A 23,335-nucleotide genomic window follows, 5' to 3' on the forward strand; every position below is an offset into this window, starting at 1 on the left:
ATGACAACTTTGTTCCATACGAGTTCCATTACGTGCCAATAAATCTGGCATGGGGCTGACATTTGAGCACCTTCAAATACCACTGGACCAAGCCAGGATTGAACCTGCCAAGTTGGGGTCAGAAGGCCAATGATGGGCGACAATTATGCTTTTGCATCTACTGGGATTGCAATGCCAGTCAGAAAAATTACATTCCAGCCGGGCAGCCACCCTTAAATGGGGAATGGCAATGGGTTAAATTCACCCTTCAATGTTAGAGCAGTCTTTCTCGTGAACGGATGATCTTTTCTTAAGTTGCGAAGCAAAGTTCTCTGCGAAACGCAAAGAATTTCACCTTGTCTTCTAACATGACAAAAGCCAAAAGCTTACGTTTACAATTACAGGCAGTGAAAGATCAATCCAAAGGTTAGCAAAATTAGAATTACACTATTGGGGGGGGGGGAAGATTCTACAGTTCTGTTTAGGAATAACATAAAAGAGAAGGCTGCTACTTATGTCAATGTACATTTAATTGCTGAAAAACAATGACACAAAGGTACTGTACAAAATGTGTTAAAGGTAATCAACAAAAATTAATATCTTTTATAATTTTTATTTCGTGTTTTACAGCATATAATTATATTTAATTTCACATAACATCCAAAGAAAAGAAGGAAAATGACACCTTTGCTCCAGCAAAGTGCGACATTTACTTCTTAGCAGCAGCAGCGTCATCCTCTCGTTGGTATGACTGAAGGAGCTCTTGTTTCTTCTTAGTGATGCGCTCCTCGCGCCGCTTTCTCGCTTCTTTCACCTTCAACCTACGGGCCTCTGCTTGGTCCCTGCAAACAAAAACAATTTAGCATTCTTGAAAACCGTGCTTACATTCCTTTATCTTTTCAAGCACAAAGATTGGATGTGTGCTTATATCAATACTCATTGGTGAGCCATCTATATATTTTCATTTTAACCCTTTTAGTGCACAAGTCACTGAGAATGATACTCAGAAAATTCATGAAACTTGTCAGCAACACAGAGAATCATAACAGGCCTTATGGAGCAAAAATGGTGTTTACAAGTGTTCATGCAACGGTGACTGTTTTGTTTTTGATACTAACAGCGAGTTTACACTGCTGTTTATTAAGAGATTTGCTTTTCGCCCCGCAAACGCAAGCACAGTTTCAGAGAATAGCAAGCACTCGTTAGACAATGAAATCAAAGATATAAGTCTAGCAAATGTTTTTATTAATTTTCAATGATAAACATTGAACAGGAATGCCAAATGAAATTTTCCCTACTCTTGAAAAATCTGAATATTTGTGGCAGATTGAGGCCAATGACAATGTTCATAGCAAGGATACAGTTTGAGACAGAAACACAAGGTCTGTTCTAAGTATATGCTCCACAAACTGGAAATAAAAAAGAATACAGAACAATTCCTTGAAGGAGTTGAGTGAGACATACATAGAAGATAAGTAATTATAATGGGAAATCTACATGCACAAGTTGGAAGAGAAATTTATGGGGGCTTAAGGATACGACTAGAATAATCAAGAACGGGATATGTTGAACATCTTTTTGGTCCCTATTAGATCATGTCTACCTGAATCCAGTGTGTATCCATCCTCCCTGAATGTGGTTGGAATGGTATGAATTTGAATATTTTGGTTTTAATAGAGTAATATTTTAAGATACTCACTTCAACATCTTTGTCCTGGCCTTCTCTGCCTTCTTTTTGTGGATGAATTCCATCAACACTCTCTTATTCTTGAACACATTACCTGAAAATGCAATTCTACATTAATCATTATAAATGCATGAAATGCACAGAACAAGTGACAATTTACCATGAGAAGTCATATATGTAAAATTTGAACATTTCTGTGCTAAAAGAATCTTTGAACTATTGCCTCCAACTTCTCACAAAAATTTGAGGCAACTGGAATTGTATGCTATTTCTGAACTTGCCCCAGAAGAAGTTAGGGTGTACCCTGATGCAAGTGATATGTACCTTGGACATTGAGGGAATTGTCAAAAATGGGCGATCACTAGCGCACATCATGAAGGTGGGTATAATGAACTTTATGACCCTGACAAGAAAGGCAAAAAAAATGGTGGATTTTATATAGAAAGAGGGTATAGAAATGATGGGGTTGAGCAAAGTTAAATGGAAGGCAAAAGGAAAGAATATACTGGAGTGTACGCAGAGGAAAAAATGGAGTGGGCCTGATAATTCCAAAACTGGAAAAGTATGTGGATATGGTAAGAGTATATCAGCGACAGGATAATGTACACTAGGCTGAGAATGAGGAACGAGAAGGATATTGAATTCCTCGAGAAACTAGAAAAGGAGATGACTGATGCAGAGGCAAATATAATGAGAGCCTTACAATGCAGAGGTGGGAAACGAAAAACAAGGAAAGGAAGAGGTAATCGGACTATATAGATACGGGAAAAGAAATGAAGGGAAACTAGTAGAGTTTTGTGAAAGGAATGGAATGATTGTGGGCAACACAGGTTTTTGAAAAGAAAAAAAACCACAGCAGTAATTTATTACTTTCTGGTGGAAAGTACAAATCACAGGCAGCTGATGGATGAAACAGCTTTACCAGTACGAGCATTCGATGGAGATCACAATTGTGATATAAAAAATGAGTGGGAGAAATGGAAAAATTAAAGATCAAAGGTAGTAACATGAAAGTGTGAAATTTAAAAGATATGTACTTCAATAATAATAGCTTTACGTCCCGCTAACTACCGTTACGGGTTTTAGAGGCCGAGGTGCTGGAATTTAGGTCCGTAGGAGTTCTTTAACGTGCCAATAAATCAATATATACTTCAAACATTCAAGAAATAGTCCATAAAAATTTACACACTTGATTTTAGAACTAAATCCTTGGATAAAAACGGTGCAAAAATTACATAGTCAAATACAGTAATTGTCAGCTGTTCTATTGTCAATGAAACGAAGGAATCACAGTAGAAAGATTGGGAACTTCAGAAACGCATGCTAACGGTAATAATTTTTCAGAAGGGGCAAGTGCGAAATACCCATGAAGACACCGAGACCAAGCACCATATACATTTTGTCACGGCCCCCCTTGTCCTAGCTTCCAGGCACTTGCTTGTGTGGATTGCTCAGTATATCCGTTTGTCCACTACTTTATTTATGAATGAATAGTAAAAGTGCATTAAAAAACCAGCAAAATCCTTCTGTGGCCTTGGATGTTCAGGAAAAATGAATTTTCTACTCGCAATACACAGTGTACAACTCCTGCCATGCCCACTGAATGTCACTACAAGCAGATGTTAATTACAAGTGTTCATTTTTTTCTTCAAGAAGCAAAAATTCTTCTTGAACATAACATAAATAACTTTCTGTAAATTCTACATTACAAGTAGGCCTGCTTTCACTATTCTGCTGTCCTAATGGAGCACCTTCAATTTCAAAACTCTCAAGACTATACAAAGGCCCTACCATTTTTAATGGAAGCGACCCACCAGTACTTCCCCTAACATTATTTCCTCTTTTAACTAAAAAAGTTTAAATTCTTAGCAAAGCCGGCATTGAAGAACTAGGCATCTAGGAATTGATAATATCTACAGGGTCTCAATATAAAATTATACCTCACTTCAATGACTAGTAAAGCAGCAAGATTATGGAAGAATTTTGTTGTGAAATATAGGTGGTCAGGAACATCAAGGCTTCTAGGTCTCATTGAAGTTGCCAAGAATGCTTCATAGATACCATACAAATGTAGTTTTTATGTAGAAATGGGTAGAGCTTACATGTACATGGTGCACTGCTGCAATGGTTTTCAATCACAAGCATACTACAAACATGTAGAAATAGTCTGAGAGGTTAAAAGCACAATTCTTAGTTGCAAGATGAACAGGACCAGACTCTTGAAGCAGAAAGAGGCAGGCCTTTCTACTCAGATACAAAACCTTTTAAGACTTGACTCTGCAGCATTTTGAACATAAAGCTTACCCAGTATTAGAATGATGCCACAAAATTATGAACCAAACTGAAATATATGGAACTGCAACAAATTTATTTTACAACAATACAATTTTGTGAACATAAACATAAAATTTGTCTTTACAAATTAATCCATTTCCTGACAGTGAGAAAAGTAACATGTTGCTAAAAGACATTTGTACCAGACATGGTTTGTCTCCCTGGTCAGAGCCCACATGGACTCCAGGAAGTCTATGGAATATGCCGTGTCTCTGCTCACCCTGCAGGCAGCAGGTGGCAAAGTTACTCTACGATGCTGCTACTAGGAATAGACTGCACGGAATCAAGCAGCTCCACGTAGCCAAAGGACACTGCTCATACTAGCTAAAGCTAGCAGAACATGCCAAGCATCGAAAATATTAAACATACGTGTACACAAGCTTATACATTGGTCACAATACTTACCCTTTGCCTTCATATACAGCTGGTGGTAAAGATGCCTATCTATCTTCTTTGCTTCCCTATATTTCTTTAGAAGCCTTCTTAATACTCGCATGCGGTTGATCCAGAGAATCTGCACAAAGTTGAGTTTTCAGTAGAATAATTCATATAAAATATAAATGGAAAACTGCTTGCATTACACTATCTTAGCATGTGAATATATGGTAACTCTCTCAGCCCCAAGTACAATAGTTGACACTTCCCTTTTACAGTTTTAATTACCATGTCAATGGCAATAAGAATAAGGTTAAACACTAAATCCATTTCCTGTCAAACAGTGAGAAAAGTAACATGTTCCTAAAAGACATTTGTACCAGACATGGTTTGTCTCCCTGGTCAGAGCCCACATGGACTCCAGGAAGTCTATGGAATATGCCGTGTCTCTGCTCACCCTGCAGGCAGCAGGTGGCAAAGTTGCTCTACGATGCTGCTACTCGGAATAGACTGCACGGAATCAAGCAGCTCCACGTAGCCAAAGGACACTGCTCATACTAGCTAAAGCTAGCAGAACATGCCAAGCATCGAAACCCAAGCATTGTAACCAAAACTTGCAACATCAATTTTGTGCACAGCAGACACTAACTAATCCTTAACATTAACAACACCCCATAATGTATATTTTCTTGTCCGTTACATATCTTTTGAAAATTCTGATCAAATCTTACAGTGCACTGCTGTAACACACCAACACTAGTTCACATTATTTGTACACTGCTGTGCAAAACTTAAGGACGGGATAGATAAATCATAACTGCTCTGTGGAAATGAATGAAAGTGCGGCAACATGTTGCCAGAGGTCTCCTCCATGTGCATAGAAAGCTGGCATGAGGTCAGCATAACTACAGTGCCGAATGAGCCTGGCTCCGCAAAACAAGGCAGTTGAAGGAACAGGACAAGACGGTGTGAGTCAATCAGCGAGCTGTTACGGTGCGCTGTATTGGTGTTATTCATTACAACATGACCAGGAGACAACATTTGGATGTCTTCACACGAGGAAGAATCATCGGGGAACTGGAAGAAGGACGAAGTGTGAAGAGCGGTGTCTCGTGCTCTTCTCGGATGAGAACAGATTCAGTCTGAGTAGTAATTCTAGACATACCCCTTATCTGGTGAGAGGTGGGAACACATAAAAGCATCCAGGAACATTGTCGAACATGATAATTTTAGTGGTCAAAGTGTTATGGTGTGGGGAGGCATAATGTTGCATGGGCGAATCAACCTCCAAGTCAATGAACGGGGTATACTTGCTAGTCAATGTTATTGTGACCGTGTACTCTTTCTCGATGTGCATTCGGGCCTGATTTCATTTTTATGGATGACAATGCATGACCGCATCGAAAAGCACAGGTGGAGCAGCTCTTGGAACAAGAGGATATTCGGTGAATGGACTGGCCTGCCCATTTCCCCCCACCCCCAACTCAAATCCCATGGAGCACGTGTGGGACATGTTGGATAGATGTATTGCAGCACGCCCACATGCACAACCAATCATCCAGCAGTTGTCAACCGCGCAGGTGGAGGAACGGAACACTCTATGATAAGAACTCGCTCACCAATCTTGTGACCAGCATGGGAACACATTTCTGAGCATGCATCGCTGTCCATGGTGATCACACACGCTTTTAAGAACTATGTCCCTTCTTTCGTGATGTCCAGGGGACCATCACGAGTCGCAGTGACGTGTAATTTATTGCCCGTGTAAAAGTGTCATTTCTGTTTGTCACATCGCATATTCCTTTCAGCTGCCTACCATACCATACTGCAGCAGTTCTTCCTATGTATGGTTCACATTTCATCGAGGTATGTTATTCGGCAGTGATATAAAACTTTTGTCCTTAAGTTTTGCACAACAGTGTATCTCCAAAAAACACATACAAAAACAACAACAACAACAACACCCTCAATACTGCTCAAGTGAGATGAAAGTCTTGCTACAATGAGTGGCACAAACAATGCAACACCCAATAAATGTGCAATTATCTATTAAATCAAAATGAAGCACTTCAACTAATTTAAGATGTATGTTATTGAAGATGATTTGCGAGCAAACAATGAAGTGCTGATTGTTTACTGCACTAGCCTCAATTGTTTTCCCCCCCCTGTAACCTGAAAAACACATCACTGGATGTGAGCCAATAATGTTTTCCTGCTCTTGAAGAGCTTATTATTGTACCTTTAATTATTCCCCTTTCAATCACGTGTTTGTAGGATCATTCTGTGATTGTTTTATAATCAGCTTCGTGGAGTGAACATGCCATTAAGCCCTGAACAAACTGCGAAAGCTGTTGCTTTGGCAGAAGATGGTTGCAGCATGCATTACGTTGCAGAAGTTTTCAGGACTACACTTTCCACAATTTCCAGATTTATGTAAATTTGATGATAGGAACATGAACAGTCGTTCTTCACGTGACAAAGCATGGCTCGTAGTGTTATCAGTAGTTTCATTTCTTTTGGGTGAAACTGATGACTGGGTTTTCCTTTTAACTGAGGAGCCTTCAAAGTACCCATCTGAGAATCCCTACGCACAATTTCGCTCCTGAATGAAGTAACCAAAGGGTCCCACTGCAGCAAAATCGTAACTAAACACCCTCTTAGGGATATCAATCAAGTAGGCATATGCTTCAAAATTTTCTTGATTTCCGTGTTGTGTAAAGTCTGAAATTCTCTGGACTTTTCTTTCCTTTTTGCCCTCCTTTCCAGATAATAAAATACTGTATTTACGCGAATAATACCCGCATATTAAAAAAAAATTGAGGCACAAAATTGGGGCGCAGGTTTTATTTGAGTCAATGCTGGTATTTTTTTTTTAAATCAGGCTTCCTAAAGTTAGGGTGCGGGGATTATTCGCGTAAATAGAGTATATCAATTATACTTTCATCTACATTTACAAGCAAGCACACCGTACCCTTCTCTGGAGCAAGATTAATTAGGTGACAAGAGCAGCTTACGAAGACTACGTTACTATTTCCCCGCTTCAAACATCCTGTCACACCATTCTTTAATCCTACCATTACTGGAGCATTATCTGCACCAAGAGCTAGGTAGTTTTTTAATGGAATCCAGGATTCCTGAAAAGTTGAGAGTAAAAGATGGCAATTTTAGCTCCAGTAGCATCCCCTTCTAAATTAGGCACAGAGTAGACAACTCAATTCCATAGCAAGGCCTAAAAAATGTTACAATAGGATATATTTACAAGTCGCTTTTAATGCTACCATCAGTAGCAACAGAAAATGCATTCATGCAAACGTGATACAATTTTGTTCCTTGCACATTTCTGTAATGACAGCCGCTGTTTTCGTTCTAGCACACCCATACAGTTAAGCAATTTCCGAATAAGGAAACATTATGCGAAACAAAGGTCCCGCGTGGTCGTCACAATTCACAGGCAGGTTATTGTTCCACAATAAATGACTTAAATAAAGGCCCGGCATTCGTCACAGGATTTACATCTTGTTTTTTTTACATGAAGGGCTCAGTTTCTGGTTTCTTTCTACACAATGGACACTCTCCTTATGTTTTTTAGTTTGCACACGTTTAAATATATCGCACTTCCTGCCATGCACAACTGAAAAACCACAACTACATATAGTACAGAACGTGAACGTTGGTCCCTTCCTGGATTGACTGAAACGCAGAAACTCTTCTCTGTAAGAGCTTTTAAACACTGCATCTTTTTTTTTTTAATTTTTTTTTGACATTTTGGGCAAAACACATTAAGACATACTACCAAGAAGCACTACTACGTGATGTAACACAAGCACTTATGCAGGTCCTGCTCCGGGTAGACTTCTATGGTGCGCTACTTCTGAGGTTAGGTTACTCGCAACTTCCACTTGCTATTATTAAGCTAAATGAATATTTGACTCTTTTACAGAACAAGGAGCACATGGCTGGCCACCGTGCCCTGTACTGCCATTTAGTTGTGATTATTAGAACTACTACAAACCAGCCATCACTCAGCCATATAAATGATAGAATGAGGAAACGTGCGGGAATTTAAAATATAAAAATTACTGAAACTGTTCTGAAAATCAAGGGATCAGTCCCAGCGATTGGGAGAGTTTGCACATCTGTGTGTAGGATGCACCTGTCTAACAAAATCTTTAAGTGTATTTGAAAAATAAAATAAAAATAATTAATGAAATAATCTTTCATTTATATTCGTAAAGGTCCTGTACCTGCAGGAAATCTGTCATCTTGAAACGATCATGAGTTTGTTTTTATAGTTTCCGAATGAAGGGACTACAATTTAAAACGTTCTTGGAAACACATTGTATTTTGCAATTGCACTCACAGGCAAGTTTTCAGCTTGTTGAACAGTGAAATACTGCTACTTGAAAGTCCCTGCTCGAAAACAGCACCTTACAATTTAGGTCATTTAATAAGTCCCCATGTGCCTCATACAAATCACATTACAAAATACAAAGAATCCTTGCTTTTCTTGTGAGAAAAATACAGTTGAACCTGACTTATACGTATATCAAGGGGAAGAGAAAAAACTACTTGTAACTCAGAATTACTTAGAAATCAGACTTACGCAATACATCACATATTTACTGATAAACCAATGGAATAGAATTACATGTGTAAATCCTTGCAAATAATAAATACATTAAGACAGAAAGTATTATTTTGAACTCGGCCCAGCTTGAAGAAATCAGATAGTTTGGTTTGTTTCACTTTTCTTGCATTAAGAGTATAAACCGCCTTTAACTTTTTTTTAAAATGCAAGTTGCTTTACGTCACACCGACACAGACAGGTCTTTTGGCGACGATTGGACAGGAAAGGGCTAGGAGTGGGAAGGAAGCGGCCGTGACCTTAATTAAGGTACAGCCCCAGCATTTGCCTGGTGTGAAAATGGGAAACCACGGAAAACCATCTTCAGGGCTGCCAATAGTGGGGTTCGAACCTACTATCTCCCGAATACTGGCCGCACTTAAGCGACTGCAGCTATCGAGCTTGGTAAACCTCCTTTAACAAACTTACTAATGAATTCGAAGCATTTTCACTACAACTTTTCGCACTGATGTAATGCCTACACACTTCGATTGCACTTAAAACTTCAGGAAGTTCAGGTGTCAAGATTGAAGTCGTTATCTCCATTTCCAATGTCACTATCGCCTGTAGCTTGTCAATCACCGCCGCGTTGTTGGCATACATCAGCAATAATCTCTTCATCCGGTGGTTCACCACATACAGCCAGATTGTCTTTCGCGGCGTGCAAAAAACGACGAAGGTAGAGGAGGAGCGAAGGGGACCCGCCTTTGTTAAGCCGCCAGTAAGTAAGGGTCAACAATGTCACTCGGCAAAACTCTGTTCTGTTCCAGCACCGAAACCCGATCGCTCTAATTCCGCCTACGCCGACAAAGAGGAAACTTCGTAAATACAGTAGTTTCTTTTAAAAAAAGCACATTCTCATTACAATTACGCAAAACTCGGTTATATTTCACTGGCACTTAATACGTCTTACAGCGAATTACGTATAAATAAGGTTTAAATAGCACGCTTTTAAATTAGGCTATATTTTGTCGGGACCTAAAGGAAATTACGTACAAATACGAATTACGTAGAACAGAGCTACGTATAAAGCAGGTTCAACTGTAATTAAATTAAACCTCACTGCCTCAGTATCAGTCAGTAATCTATAGGTTACATGATATGAGCATAGTGCAAAAAATAAAGGAATAGCTACGGTACACAAAGTTCATTGGTGCAAAAGGGAGTCATTTCTTTTGATGGTACACAATTTGAGAATGAAGCATTTGCTTGATGTGAGGCAGGCAGAGCCGAGATGTAAAAGTGGAAAGAGAGAAAGAGCTCACACATCGAAGGATGCTTTCCTGTGTTCTAAGTCGACTTACACCGCAGACAACTGACAGGGCTAGAAGACTGAAAGGTAGAACAGGCAGTACCTAACTTCTACCAAGAAGTAATTCAATGAACACGAAGACATGTAATGAAGTTCCACACAGTTTAATAAACAGTGAATAGCCTTAAGAATCAGACCAACCTTTTGGGGCATACGGGCATTTGCAGTACCCTTCCGCTTGCCAAAACCACAGTGACGTCCTTTCCTTCTAGCTTCAGTGTTCTTCCTGACACGAGCCCTTGAATGTACTGCCACAGGCTTCTTAATTATCACACCATCCTTGATGAGCTTACGAATGTTTTGTCCTGGAAGGAAAAAAAAAAAAAAAAGATGCAGAGGTTTAATGAAACGTTAGAGAAATTCAGTCCTAATTTATTCCCAACAAGCAGCACAGTTCTTACATGACTGAACTGCTTTCAGATAAGGAGTCCATTTTAACATACATTTAACTCATGCATCCAGCTTTGAACTAGGAATGTGAAGGACCATCTGCTGGGGTGACAATTTTGTTCCATTGGGAACAAGCGATATGGAGTAGTCACGTTTAAACACACTAAAATCGTGCACACACAGAGAGAGCAAGAGAGAAGAGGGGACGACAGTCACAGACGTGCCAACCTTGAAAAGTCAAGAATCAGGAGACTGTCGCATATCGTGGTACATTACGATCCATAATTGGTGACCCAACTTGCATCAATTGAATATTTAACATATATTGCTCGATTAAATAATTTCTCTTATTTATTTATACTGCATGTTACTGTATCTGAAGTTTAGAACACTACTCTTCCATCGTAACTGCGTTAGACCTCTTAATAAATTCTGCCCTAAATTATTTACTCAAAGCACTTGTCTTGCTGAATATACTTTAAAGTTAAGTTTTTCTAGGATTCTTTTTTCAGGAAGCATTGAACTGAACTGTGATTTTGTCCTTGTAAATATCCTAAACCGTCTCACAGTCAGCACTGCTATATGGAAACGATAAAAGAAAAATCATTACGTCAGAGATTCTGTCATATTTAAGATCACAACTAGCTGATTACATCTGCCCTGCCAGTGCCCACTGAAAATCAATTCTCTCCAGCTACTTCAAAAATGAGGAAAACATGGCATTTTCAAACAATAAAGAAATCTGCTCTCAAAGTCGGAAGATAAATATCTGGTCAGGAGAATGGGACGAAGAACCAAAAATCGGGAGTTGGCATGTCAGTTATGTGCACTTAGCCGTCTTCACTGTTCCCTTCCTCAGACAGGCAGCATATGGACTACTGCAGTGGTGACTGCAGACTGGGTCATGCATCACCTGCTGCAACAAACCACTATGGCAGTGGCTGCACTTGTCACTGTATTTCCTGGTTGTGGTACAATTCTCAAAGTTTTTCCAACGACCTTGTAAAAATACGATATGAAATGTATTGTCAAATTATTTTGGAAAATAATGGCTCTTTCTCCATAATAGACGTCAGCTATTCCTTCCAACAGGGTTCATCACATCAATTATGGGAGCATACATCACACTCAACAATACATATTCTCAACTTATTCGATGACTTTACTAACCAGGGTGCATAAGAGAAGTCTGAAATGCAACAATCGCACAGTCACACCACGCCACATTAGGAACTCAGGTCCAGCTAGCGGCATGACAATTGGGTTGGGTACAAGCAAAGAGGGTCTTGGATCATTAAATACCAGGTTAGAACAGCAAGCACTCTGATCTCGCACACGCCACAACACTTTCATCAAACTTTGCGGTTTCATTATTTACACAGCCCCATGTACAGATATGACGTGAGCTCTATCGAAGACAATATCAAAACCTTGAGGCCAGAAAAAAAGCATTGCAGAAACAGTTGCCTGTCATCACCAAAGCAAGTTGGCCAACACCACATTGCTTCAATAATTGGCCATAAGAACAGCCAATCAGCGATCCTCCACCACGGCAGACCAATAGAAGAGTAGTGCACTGTGGCATGCACTATATACCGAGGTGGAATTACAATACTGCTCCATTCGACTGAGACCTTCACAGCAATCAAACACAGCAGAAACCATGAAAATGCCAAATGTAGTTTTCGATTTTTGGACCATGGGGGTTTGGAAAAAAGTCAGCCATTGCCAAGTCTGGTTTCAGAATTTTTTAAATCAAAAGGGCAAATTCTACTATGTTCAAGAACTTAGATGCAAAATTGATTTTTTTTAAATTTGTAAGTGATTATTTCATCAAAAAATTTGCCAAGTGGCACTGCCTTCGTGATGTCCAGGCCGTACTGTAACGAGCGCGGGAAAGCAATCAGCTGATCGTTAGGGGGGAAGTTTAGCACGAGTTAGTAGAGTTAAACATAGATTTTCGCAGTTTTATTGAAATTTTTAACGATGACCGCATGTTCACTCAGATATATGTGAGAATGAGTAGTCATCGACTGCATTATTAAGTGGAAAGTCGTTAATTAGTGAAGAAAACTTAGTGTGAGCGTGTATTTATGTGAAGCTATAGGTTAAGAAGATCGTTCATTGTTTTAATTTTGTAGTTGCCGGGCGGAGTGGCTCAGATGGTTCAGGCGCTATCCTTCTGACCCCAACTTGGCAGGTTCGATCCTGGCTCAGTCCGGTGGTATTTGAAGGTGCTCAAATACGTCAGCCTCGTGTCGGTAGATTTACTGGCACGTAAAATAACTCCTGCGGGACAAAATTCCGGCACCTCGGCGTCTCCGAAAACCGTAAAAGAGTAGTTAGTGGGACGTAAAGCAAATAACAATATTATTATTGTTATTATTATTATTAATTTTGTAGTTTATTTGTGTAAAGTTATATCTATAGTGTAAAATTAATTGAGTTAATGCATTCTGCGTTTTATTATTAACCACGAATTGTATATACTTGAATTAAGATGATCAGTGAGGGAAATCACCACGCCTAAGAGTTGCTGTGTGCCTGGCTGCAAAGCCAATTATAAACAAGGAGAGTACACGACGGTATTTGTGTTTCCTTCTGATGAAGAACGAGGTAAGTTATGGAAGTAGGCTATTCCCAGGGAGAATTTAATAGTTAATCACAACACAGTTGTGTGTATCAAGCACTTTCCTGAAAATCACACCCTGAGAGAAATAAGAGTGTCTCGTCCAGATGGTGAGTTAATTTTTTTTATTATGTCATAAACATGGGTAACATTAGGCAGGCCCTATATTTTTATGTAACCAGACCTACGGCTTATCTGAATTCGGTGTATTTGAAAATGCAAGTCTTATTTATGTGTATCACCGAGATCGATAGCTGCAGTCGCTTAACTGCGGCCAGTATCCAGTATTCGGGAGACAGCGAGTTCGAACCCCACTCTCGGCAGCCCTGAAGATGGTTTTTCCGTGGTTTCCCATTTTCATAGAGGATGGTTGCCTAGTCGTACTTCCTCTTAAAACTGTAATCACCACCACCACTTTCCCCATTTTCACGCCAGGCAAATGCTGGGTTTGTACCTTAATTAAGGCCACGGCCGCTTCCTTCCCATTCCTAGACCTTTCCTGTCCCATCGTCGCCGTAAGACCTATCTGTATCGGTGCAACGAAAAGCAAATAGCAAATATATATATGAGTATCAAACAGCAGTGTGTTTTATGTAAATCTTATCTTCTGACAGATTCAGATCTTATTTATGAATTACCTCCAGAAGTAAGATATCTGAATTTCCTAAATCGAGGGGGCTTAAAGTATCCATCAGACATGTCAATAGAACTTGGAATTGAGGTGTACAAAGTATTTTGTATATATATTTGTAGTATATGATGGTATTTCCAAATTCAGACAATCCTAAGTGTGTCGCAAAATCCTAGGCTTTGGAGTCAATGCAGTTGGCAGATTCCCTAGTCATTTGTGACTGCGGGAAGAAATTGGAAGACCTGGCCGGACAGTGTATATATATTTGGGTGAATATACTTTTAAATAACTTTTCCAAAATTCACACCGACTTGTGTATTCAACAAAGTGCTTCAAAGAGAACAGACCTACTCCATACTGGTGTAACTTCCTGTAAGAGGTCCAGGAAAGCAGCAGTGTTCATGGAGTGGAAACAGTGAGGTACAGAAATAACTTATATTTGTAATAAATAGTAATGGTATTTGGCTGCATGTTTTCTGTCCGTGTGTATGATCCAGTTGACCAGAAAATGGATAAAATCGCAAGAATATGTCTCAAAGTGTTAGGCTGTACTCACGCAAACGAACGTATATACGCGAGAAATAGAACGTTACGGAGAAGGATATGCATTGTGTCAGAATAAACAAATATTTGAGGATAGGTTTTGGTCTTATAAGGTGTTAACAGTTCTTTAAATAATTTAAACGAGTGAACTATTCAAGAGGAGCGTATGCGTGTATTGCCTTCAAGTCCCCCCCAAAGCGTGACGTCATCAGAGGTACAATACGGCCTGGACATTACGAAGGCAGTGCAAGTGGACACGAGCCACTAATTAAATGTCAGATCTTGAACTGACAGTAATGGTACCATTATCACGGGCACATGGTGATGGCAACCTGTTGAACTGCAACTAATTGCCACCCCTCCTTCGATCTACACATGAGCACGAGATCTTTCAATAGAAGTACCTACACAAAAAATGTTACCCCTTGAGGATAGAGGAAATGGATTGTGAAACAGCAGCCTGTTTCAATAGCATGAAGCAAAATACAACAAAATCACTCAGTAAAAAAAGCAACTCGCTCTCCTTATTCAGAGGGCCACAGAGCTACTTTGTGCAGTATCGAGTATCCACGCTTCACACAACAAATTCATCTATACAATGCGAAAGGGCTGATCATGACCTAAAAAATGCACTATGGGCAGTCAAACTCCACACACTGCCAAACGATAGGATCCGAGTATTATTCCACTTACACCTCGTCACCAGAAGAACTGCTTAAATCAGCTCCAGTACCCTTCAACTGCATTTGTGTGGCTGTATTCCACAGAACCTGAACACAATAAGCTGCCCATTCATCAGTGAAAAGTGTTGAGTCAGGAAGTATGTACTGCAGTATTAACATAATGAAGGCTCTGGTTCCTAGCAGCAATGTAGAGAATTAAGTCTCGCTTCAATACGGAATCACAGATGCAGAGTACCCATTTTGCTGGTACCAATACCATGCATACTACCCATGTGTAACCACAGACTCGTCAACCTGCACGACACCAGGGCAACCAAAACAGTACCCATCAACGTTATAGATTATCTTCCACGAGACCAGTGCTCCACAAACTTTATAACGCACCTCTCCTCCTGGAGCATAAAACTCCCCCACCCCCTCTTCCAACCCCTTCTACCTCGCGGTACCAATTATACTCTGCACGGCTTTACTTCTAAACTGACAGTCTGCGAAACACTTCAGCATTGCATTACCTATGTTGCAAGAGCTCTAATGCTGTAAGAACAACTGATACAATACGACCAAGGCACGTTTGTATCGTCACATGTAATCTAATCTCGAGACTCCCCCTAGATCCCCCCCAGCTTTGTGGACCACTACAGGGCGATATCTCTCAAGAGAGTGAAATACTGGACTACAGTCGCCTTTGTAGTGCTGGACTGAACCATACCCATGCCAACAGTACAGCTGGCAGTAGCCCACAAGTACATTAACAGCAGAATATCACGGCCCATAAGGTGTGTTTTCTCTAAGGTGGTGCCTTTGGCTAAAGACTTGAGTCTTCTTACACGTCAGGGACAAAGGACATGGCCGAGATGGGCAGTGATGCTCTTTTCTTCTTCCCCATCACATGCTTGTGCAGGTCCCCAATTATATTTTTACTGCTTTGGTGTTCTAAAAAATGAAATACCATGCAAATTATCTTTTACACAAAACTCCATAATAAACATCTAATCTCATCCCTAACTTCCCACAAAGTATACGAAAGGCTGAGATAAAGTCCTACAGACGATTTCCATTTCGGATCGTCATAATTCTGGCACATTTCATAGAAATCAGGTGAATGCCCTGCCCTCCTCTCAATCCCCAAGAACACACTAGTTACAAGTTCAGTGATCCAAATATTTTAACTTAAAAATTGATCTTTTATTTTTCATGGTACACATTTTTATAATAATCCACTACGTGCTGCAGATACGTGCATATTTTTGTAAACTCAAGCTCATAAGGACCACAGGAGTTATGCCCCCTTCCTTCCACAGAGTTGGCTGCCCTGGCTTGCGTCACATTCTCACAGATGTACGACGTACTGTCAATAGAAGAAAAATGGGCAGGAACACTTTTTTTGTCTATGCTGAAATGTTAAATTCTTTGCGCATGCACAGTAGCAGTAGTTTTTTTTTTTTTTTTTTTGCTAGGGGCTTTACATCTCACCGACACAGATAGGTCTTATGGCGACGATGGGATAGGAAAGGCCTAGGAGTTGGAAGGAAGCGGCCGTGGCCTTAATTAAAGTACAGCCCCAGCATTTGCCTGGTGTGAAAATGGGAAACCACGGAAAACCATTTTCAGGGCTGCCGATAGTGGGATTCGAACCTTCTATCTCCCGGATGCAAGCTCACAGCAGTAGTTTTTGGATAATACCCTGCCTCTCACACTCTAAGACAATCACCTCTCAGTTACCCAGTAAATATAGTCATATATAGTGAACTTTTTCTTACTACTTGTTCACACTAACATATTGCAGCTTTTTCGGCGACAGAAGCGCAGGAAAGGGTTAGGATTTGGAAGGTAGCGGCTGGGGCCTTAAGGTACAACCTGGTGTAAAAAGGAGAAACTACAGAAAATCTTCACGGCTGCCGACGGTGGGATTCGAACCCACTTTCTCCCCTATGCAAGCTCACAGCTGTGCAACCCTAGCCATATGGCCAAGTCGAGTGGTAGATAGTGTACTGTTCAATGCAGTATGTCAGGTAATTGTATAGAAACAGTATTTCTGCACCTCTACTCGTTCAATAGGATCGCAGAAAATAGCTACATTTTGCTGATTTATATGGTTTCAGCTTTAATCTTCGTACCGAGTTAGGAATGCTTCTAGGGGAGGGTTTTAGAGTCCCTGGCAAGCATAAAGGAAGGATCTCTCCGCTCTTGCTACTTCAGGTATCGTTTCACATTTTTACAGGCTTCTCGTTAATAAACGTGACTGCTATCACTTAAAGTGCACTGTGCATGCAATTTACTTTTTAAAATGTAATGTACTCTAATAAAAATTCAATTCAATTACAGCAAGGAAACTGACAACCTTCACAACAGAAAAGTGAGTATCTTCCAGTTAAATCAAGAGTAGGGTATTGTATTCTGTACATAGTACCTTAGGGTATGCAATCAGCAATTTTTCTGTGCAATACAGTGAAACCTCGATTATCCATTCCCCGAAACTACGTTTTCCTGTAATATTCGTTCAAATTACGTGGTCCCGCGAGCATCCCATTTAAAACCTGTATTAAAAATCCTGCATTATCCGTTCCTCGATGAAACTATTTCCCGCATCAACCATCCAGAAATTTCAGTCCCATCAACGCTAAATCCTCGATCAAGCGTTTTTCAAGATTTTGAGAATGGACGGCAGGAATCTAATTTGAGAGACTAGTGTATTTTAATTTCGTCAGATACCTTGGGCGATCATACTTACGGAACATTCTGTACCACGCCAACAATGAAGGCCTCCGCCGGCTTGCGCTTTGTTAAGAGGTTTCTGTTGAATGTTTCGTTCAGTTGGCTGTGTCACTAGCTGGTGAAAACCAACAATTTACGCAGTAGAGTTTCGGTTTGCTTACACAGTACAGTAGTGAAATGGCGCGACCTGTAAAGCATGTGAAAACCCTGCAAGAAAAACTTCAGATTATAGAGGAAGTTGAAAGAAATCCAACAGAAAAAAAAGTTGACACCGAGAAACGTTTAGGCTTACCTACTTCGACACTGAATACAATAATAGGGGAAAAACAAGAGATACGTGAACAAGTAAAAAAATGCAGATCCTCCGCAAAGAATAGAAAAACGGGGAAGGAATCGAGATATTCCAAAATGGAAGCAGTTCTTTTTTCTTGGTATCAGCAAGCTCGGGCGTCGAGAATTCCTGTGGATGGTAACATTTTGTGCGTAAAAGCTTGAAGCATCGCCGTAAGAATGGGTGTAAAAAAAATTTCCGCTTCGAATGGATGGATTTCCCGGTTTAAGAAGCGTCAGGGGCTGGTGTATAAAAAGCTTGCCGGCAAGAGTGCTGCAGTTGACGCTTCGGCTGTGGAAGATTGTGGGAAAAATCTCCCAGAGCTGCTTGAAGGATACAAACCAAAGAAAATCTATAACGCGGATGAAACCGGCCTATTTTTTAAATGTTTACCGGATCGCACGCTGGCTCTTAAAAGAGAATCTTGTCATGGAGGCAAAAATGCGAAGGACCACATAACTGTTTTGTTGTGCTGTAACAGTGACGGGTCAGACAAACGTATCCCTATCGTTATAGGCAAAGCAGCGAAACCGAGCCCAGGAACATATTTTTTCCTTTTATTGCACTGCCTACTACGGAGAGTAAGTTACCTGCCTAAATTTGCTATCTAGTGAGTAGCTTGTGAACTTAACAAAAATCGTAAGGAATGTTGTTAAGAACAATCAAATTTCAAAAAAACGTAACGTAGCAGTTACGTTGTCACGGTTGATTATTTCACAGTCTGGTGATCATGTTTACATTTTGTTTCAGATATTTTAAAAATATTTCTTCACTAAAAAAAAAAAGATTAAAAGGTGAGCTGCTGTCACTATTAACTTTCGAATTGGCACAAAAATGTTCATATCTATATATATAAAATAAGAGTTTTGTCTGTACATTGCTCAGAATTTGAAAATAATGGTATTTCTGTATCGGTCATGTCCATAGTAACAAGAAAATGAACTTTTTACTTTTCCGTAATTTCTGTCTGTATGTATGTACACACATCACGAGAAAACGGTTGAAGAGAATTAAATGAAAATCGGTATGTGAAGTCGGGCGATCAGCCTCTACAATCTAGGGTATAAATCATTTTACTCAAGCTGAATGAAATGGTAGTTTAGGGGAAGGCCTAAAATTGAATTCTCAACTATTTATGTTATTAGTGGTCGTATTTTAAAGAAAATGGGTATGCAAAGTTGGGGAATAAATTGCTACAATCTAGGCTGTCAATAATTGTATTCACGCTGAGAAAAATGGTAGTTTAGGGAAGACCTAAAATTTAATTCTCAAATATTGTTATTAGTAGTCCTATCTTGATGAAAATCGGTATGCAAAGTCAGGAAATAAGTCGCTATAGTCTAGGCTCTAAATTATTTTATTCACGCTGAGTGAAATGGTAGTTTAGGGGAAGGCCTAAAATGGAATTCTCAAATATTTCTTATTAGAGGTATAATCGTTGAATGCTACATAACTAAGGTTATATAGTATTAAATTTTGCTATTATTCATATCTTATACATTGTTACCGTACTGACTATGATCACAAAGATATTCACGAATTTGGATTTTTGTTACTAAATCCATATCAGCGCGGAGTAACGAGAAAACGGGTAAACAGTATTTAATGAAAATCGGTGTGTAAAGTCTGAGAATAAGAAACTACAGTTTACGGTATAAAATATTTTACAAATCACAGAGTCGAAAGAAAACTAAATGTGTAGGCCTACAATATAGAAAGCTCATAACATTGATCAACAATAACATTACATTGACCATTGTTTGTCGTGATGTGCTTTGTGTCTTCTGTTGCCCCTCATCTCCGGTAGATAGAATTACTGCTGCGTACAGAGTATTTTTTTATTTGATTTACGTCGCACCGACATAGATAGGTTTTATGGCGACGATGGTATAGGAAAGGGCTAGGAGTGCCTTAGGCCTTAAGGTACAGGCCCAACATTTGACTGGTGTGAAAGTGGGAAACCACGGAATACCGTCTTCAGCGCTGCCGACAATTGGGTTCGAATCCACTATCTCTCGGATCCAAGCTCACAGCTGCGCACCGCTACCCACACGGTCAACTCGCCCAGTCGTACAGAGTGTAACAGCCTGCCTGAATATTGATGGGAAGTAGCTGGGGAGTTAGATAACTTTCTTCTTTAGCATGCCATTCCCCTTTTTTAGAAATTTTCTGATACTACTGGTATGTAACACACTGGATCATCATAGCATCCGGGCTGTTAATCCCTACTCTGCGGCACTGATTGGAATGAACTGTGTTCATATTTAGCGGAATAATGGCAGATGAGTGTTCATGGCAATCTGCGGCCTGGTCATCCCAGCTCTGGAACTTTGGACTACTAGATTGGCACCACAATCTAACCGCAGCACTGTTCGTTAAAAGTGATAAAACATGCGGCTTTCCATTTGATAGAGTATTTTATGATAGCATTGCTTTTAATCGCTACATTCATACTTACGTTTTTGTAATGAATGACCTATGTTGATTTCAGTTAGGAAAACCACAAAGTCAGTAGTCTTTCTGAGAATCCTGTAGCGAAGCACGGGTACATCAGCTAGTCTGCTATAAATTTCAAATTCGATTGTCATATAGTTTTGACTGGTAAGTTTGAAGAATGTACGTTACTTTCTCAAAACCACAGTTAAGCATCAGCAGTAACCTACTGAAGTTTGGAAAGGATTAGTAGGACAGTGGTGTAGCATTTTTTGACTGTAACCTATAAAAAGGATTTTACTCTTGTTAAAATACTAGCGATTACCTTCAACATTTCACTTCTTGTTACTTGTAAAGCAGTAGCAGTTACAAAGAACATAAGGGAATGTTCATCTGAGTCCATAGTTTCGCTTTCGGCTCTCAGTCACGTGGTAATCGAATGAACAAGTCATTCTGGTGAATCGTTTTAAATGAATCAATTCTCCTAAATGAATCAGATTCCCTATCTCTAGTACTGACGCTCACAGATCAGAAAATCCGGATCAGCATCAGTACTGGCCTTCATTCCATCATTCCAGCCCAAACACGATCAGTATTACTGTCATTTTTTGACTGTGTAGGGTCTGTTTAAGGGCAGGATGGTGGGTTTCTTGCAAGCATAATGGAAGGATATTTCCTTTCTGCTACTTAAGGTATCGTTGCACATAATTTTTATATATCTTTATCATTCCTAAGTCTGCACGCCGAGTACGAAAGAGGCACCTCTGGAGGTAGTCATCAGATTATCTTTCTGAACCCAAATAACCAAGCTGCAATGAGGAGCCTAGCAAGGTGCAGGCAGGGGACTACACTGAAAACAAGTAGTAGGGCTACAAACCCTGCTGTTCCACTCAGGCAAGCTATGACTTACCAAAGGAGAACCTATCACTAAAGTTAGCACTTCTGACATCCTGAATGGAGGATTGAGGCAGTGTGAGATACTCTGATACAGACTGACATACTTACTGGAATTGGTGTTTGCAATCTCGTTGATTTCATTAGGATCCAACCACACCTTCTTCTTGCCACATCGCATAACCGAGGCGGCAAGCCTCTTCTGTAGTTTGAGGGAACTAAACAAGAATACAAACCCAAGTCAAAACATATAATTCACAGAGACAATGTACAACAGTGACAACATTATGCAACAATGAAAAAGAAAACAAAGGCACTCATCCTACCAAATTCTATGTCCAAGCAAATCAATAGTCGCAAGAAAATGCCTTCATAAAGACCCAGTTATACAAGTTTTAAAAAAAAACAAGAATAAAAAATATTACTAGTATAAATACAATTAGGGATTCCAAATCCATGGTAGAAAGAGACCTGCAGATCCCCTCAAAGAGAAAATGTGACTAAGCACACATCTAAGAAAGAAATATTGTTTTGATTATGATGTGTGTTGCGTAAAGGGGCCTAACATCTTAGGTCATCGGCCCCAAAGATTGTTTTAAGGGACCAAACGTCTAGATTATCAATCTTGGGAGATAAACAGATTGGTATTTTACTCAACATAAATTGACTTTATCAAGACGATAATGAAATGAAATGGCGAATGGCTTTTACTGCCGGGAGGACAAGTTCGGGTCGCCAGATGCAGGACTTCTGATTTGACCCCCGCAGCTTACCTGCTCGTCGTGATAATGAAATGATGAGAAAATTACAATGCCCATACACACGTCACACCAGTAAACAATGTTGAAGAGAACAGGGAATAAACATTAAAGTGTCAACACTTCTCAAAATTATGCAAGACATATTTAAAGAGTACATATTAGAGCTAGAAAGAATTTACCGTCATAGCATGACATCTCGGCTTGAAATTGAAAACTGAAAACAAGATTTGTACGAGAAAACGCACGTCGCACCAATCTGTAGATATTCTTAATGCATCATCATCTTGTTGTTGCTGTCGTCGTCGCCGTTCTATAATAATCACTGTACTACCACCAGCACGATTCAAGCCTCGCACAGTCTTTCTAGTAATCTTCTTCTTTTATAACGAATCGCAGAAACTACTAGTATTATCGCAATTTAAGCCTTGCACTGATTATTTAGCCGATCAAAATCTTTCAATTTCACTATGATAGCCATGTGGCTGGACTGACCCCAACTTATTTGAAGGCACTAGACACCAATATTGAGCGTTCTCGCAGTAGTAAATTAGATAGAATTATTCATTACAATACATTAAGTTCAATGATTTGCCGATTGAAGTTTTAAGACCAAAATAAACTCTTATTTTTTCTAAATAAAACGCACGATTCGTACCTCATGGTTATGAGTCCTCAGTTGTCTTGCACGTAGAGATCACAATATGGCGTGGTTAGCATGTGCACGTAAGGACATAAATAGTCAACTACACGTTTTAAATAAAGAACATAGAGGATATTACAACAAATAACTAAAATAATTGAAAATCCCATATTTTTTCATGAATAAAACTGCTAAAGAATACTTTAAGTTGTATATCCTCTATACGTTATAGACATAAATTTTTTAAAAGTAGTATTTTAAAAAAAGTAATGAAATGAAACACAAGTTGTCCAATGTTGCACCAGATAAGGTAAAATCCTATATTTTTTCATGATGAAAATTGCTAAAAAACACTTTAAGTTATATGTTCTCTA

At 39.6% G+C, this 23,335-nt stretch overlaps 1 protein-coding gene across 1 annotated transcript; it reads right to left on the reverse strand.

Annotated features, from left to right (window-relative positions):
* Positions 1-576: 576 nt before the first annotated feature.
* Positions 577-23,035, reverse strand: RpL19 (ribosomal protein L19). The gene is made up of 6 exons (XM_067155130.2): positions 22,977-23,035; positions 21,672-21,778; positions 10,453-10,616; positions 4,406-4,514; positions 1,679-1,760; positions 577-821 (listed from the first exon to the last, which is right to left on the reverse strand). Exons 1-6 carry the CDS (start codon positions 22,979-22,981, stop codon positions 689-691), a joined length of 600 nt encoding a protein of 199 aa, XP_067011231.1. The 5' UTR covers positions 22,982-23,035; the 3' UTR covers positions 577-688.
* Positions 23,036-23,335: the final 300 nt, after the last annotated feature.

The sequence above is a fragment of the Anabrus simplex genome, chromosome 10, assembly GCF_040414725.1.
Source record: "Anabrus simplex isolate iqAnaSimp1 chromosome 10, ASM4041472v1, whole genome shotgun sequence".
Lineage (NCBI taxonomy): Eukaryota > Metazoa > Arthropoda > Insecta > Orthoptera > Tettigoniidae > Anabrus > Anabrus simplex.

What these genes read in the sequence shown, in the direction of transcription:
- RpL19 (XM_067155130.2), bottom strand. An exon ending in ATGCCCGTATGCCCCAAAAG is followed by an intron (nt 4,515 to 10,452) that starts GTTGGTCTGATT and finishes AACTTTGTGCAG; the next exon opens with ATTCTCTGGATCAACCGCAT. An exon ending in GCCAGGACAAAGATGTTGAA is followed by an intron (nt 822 to 1,678) that starts GTGAGTATCTTA and finishes TTTTGTTTGCAG; the next exon opens with GGACCAAGCAGAGGCCCGTA.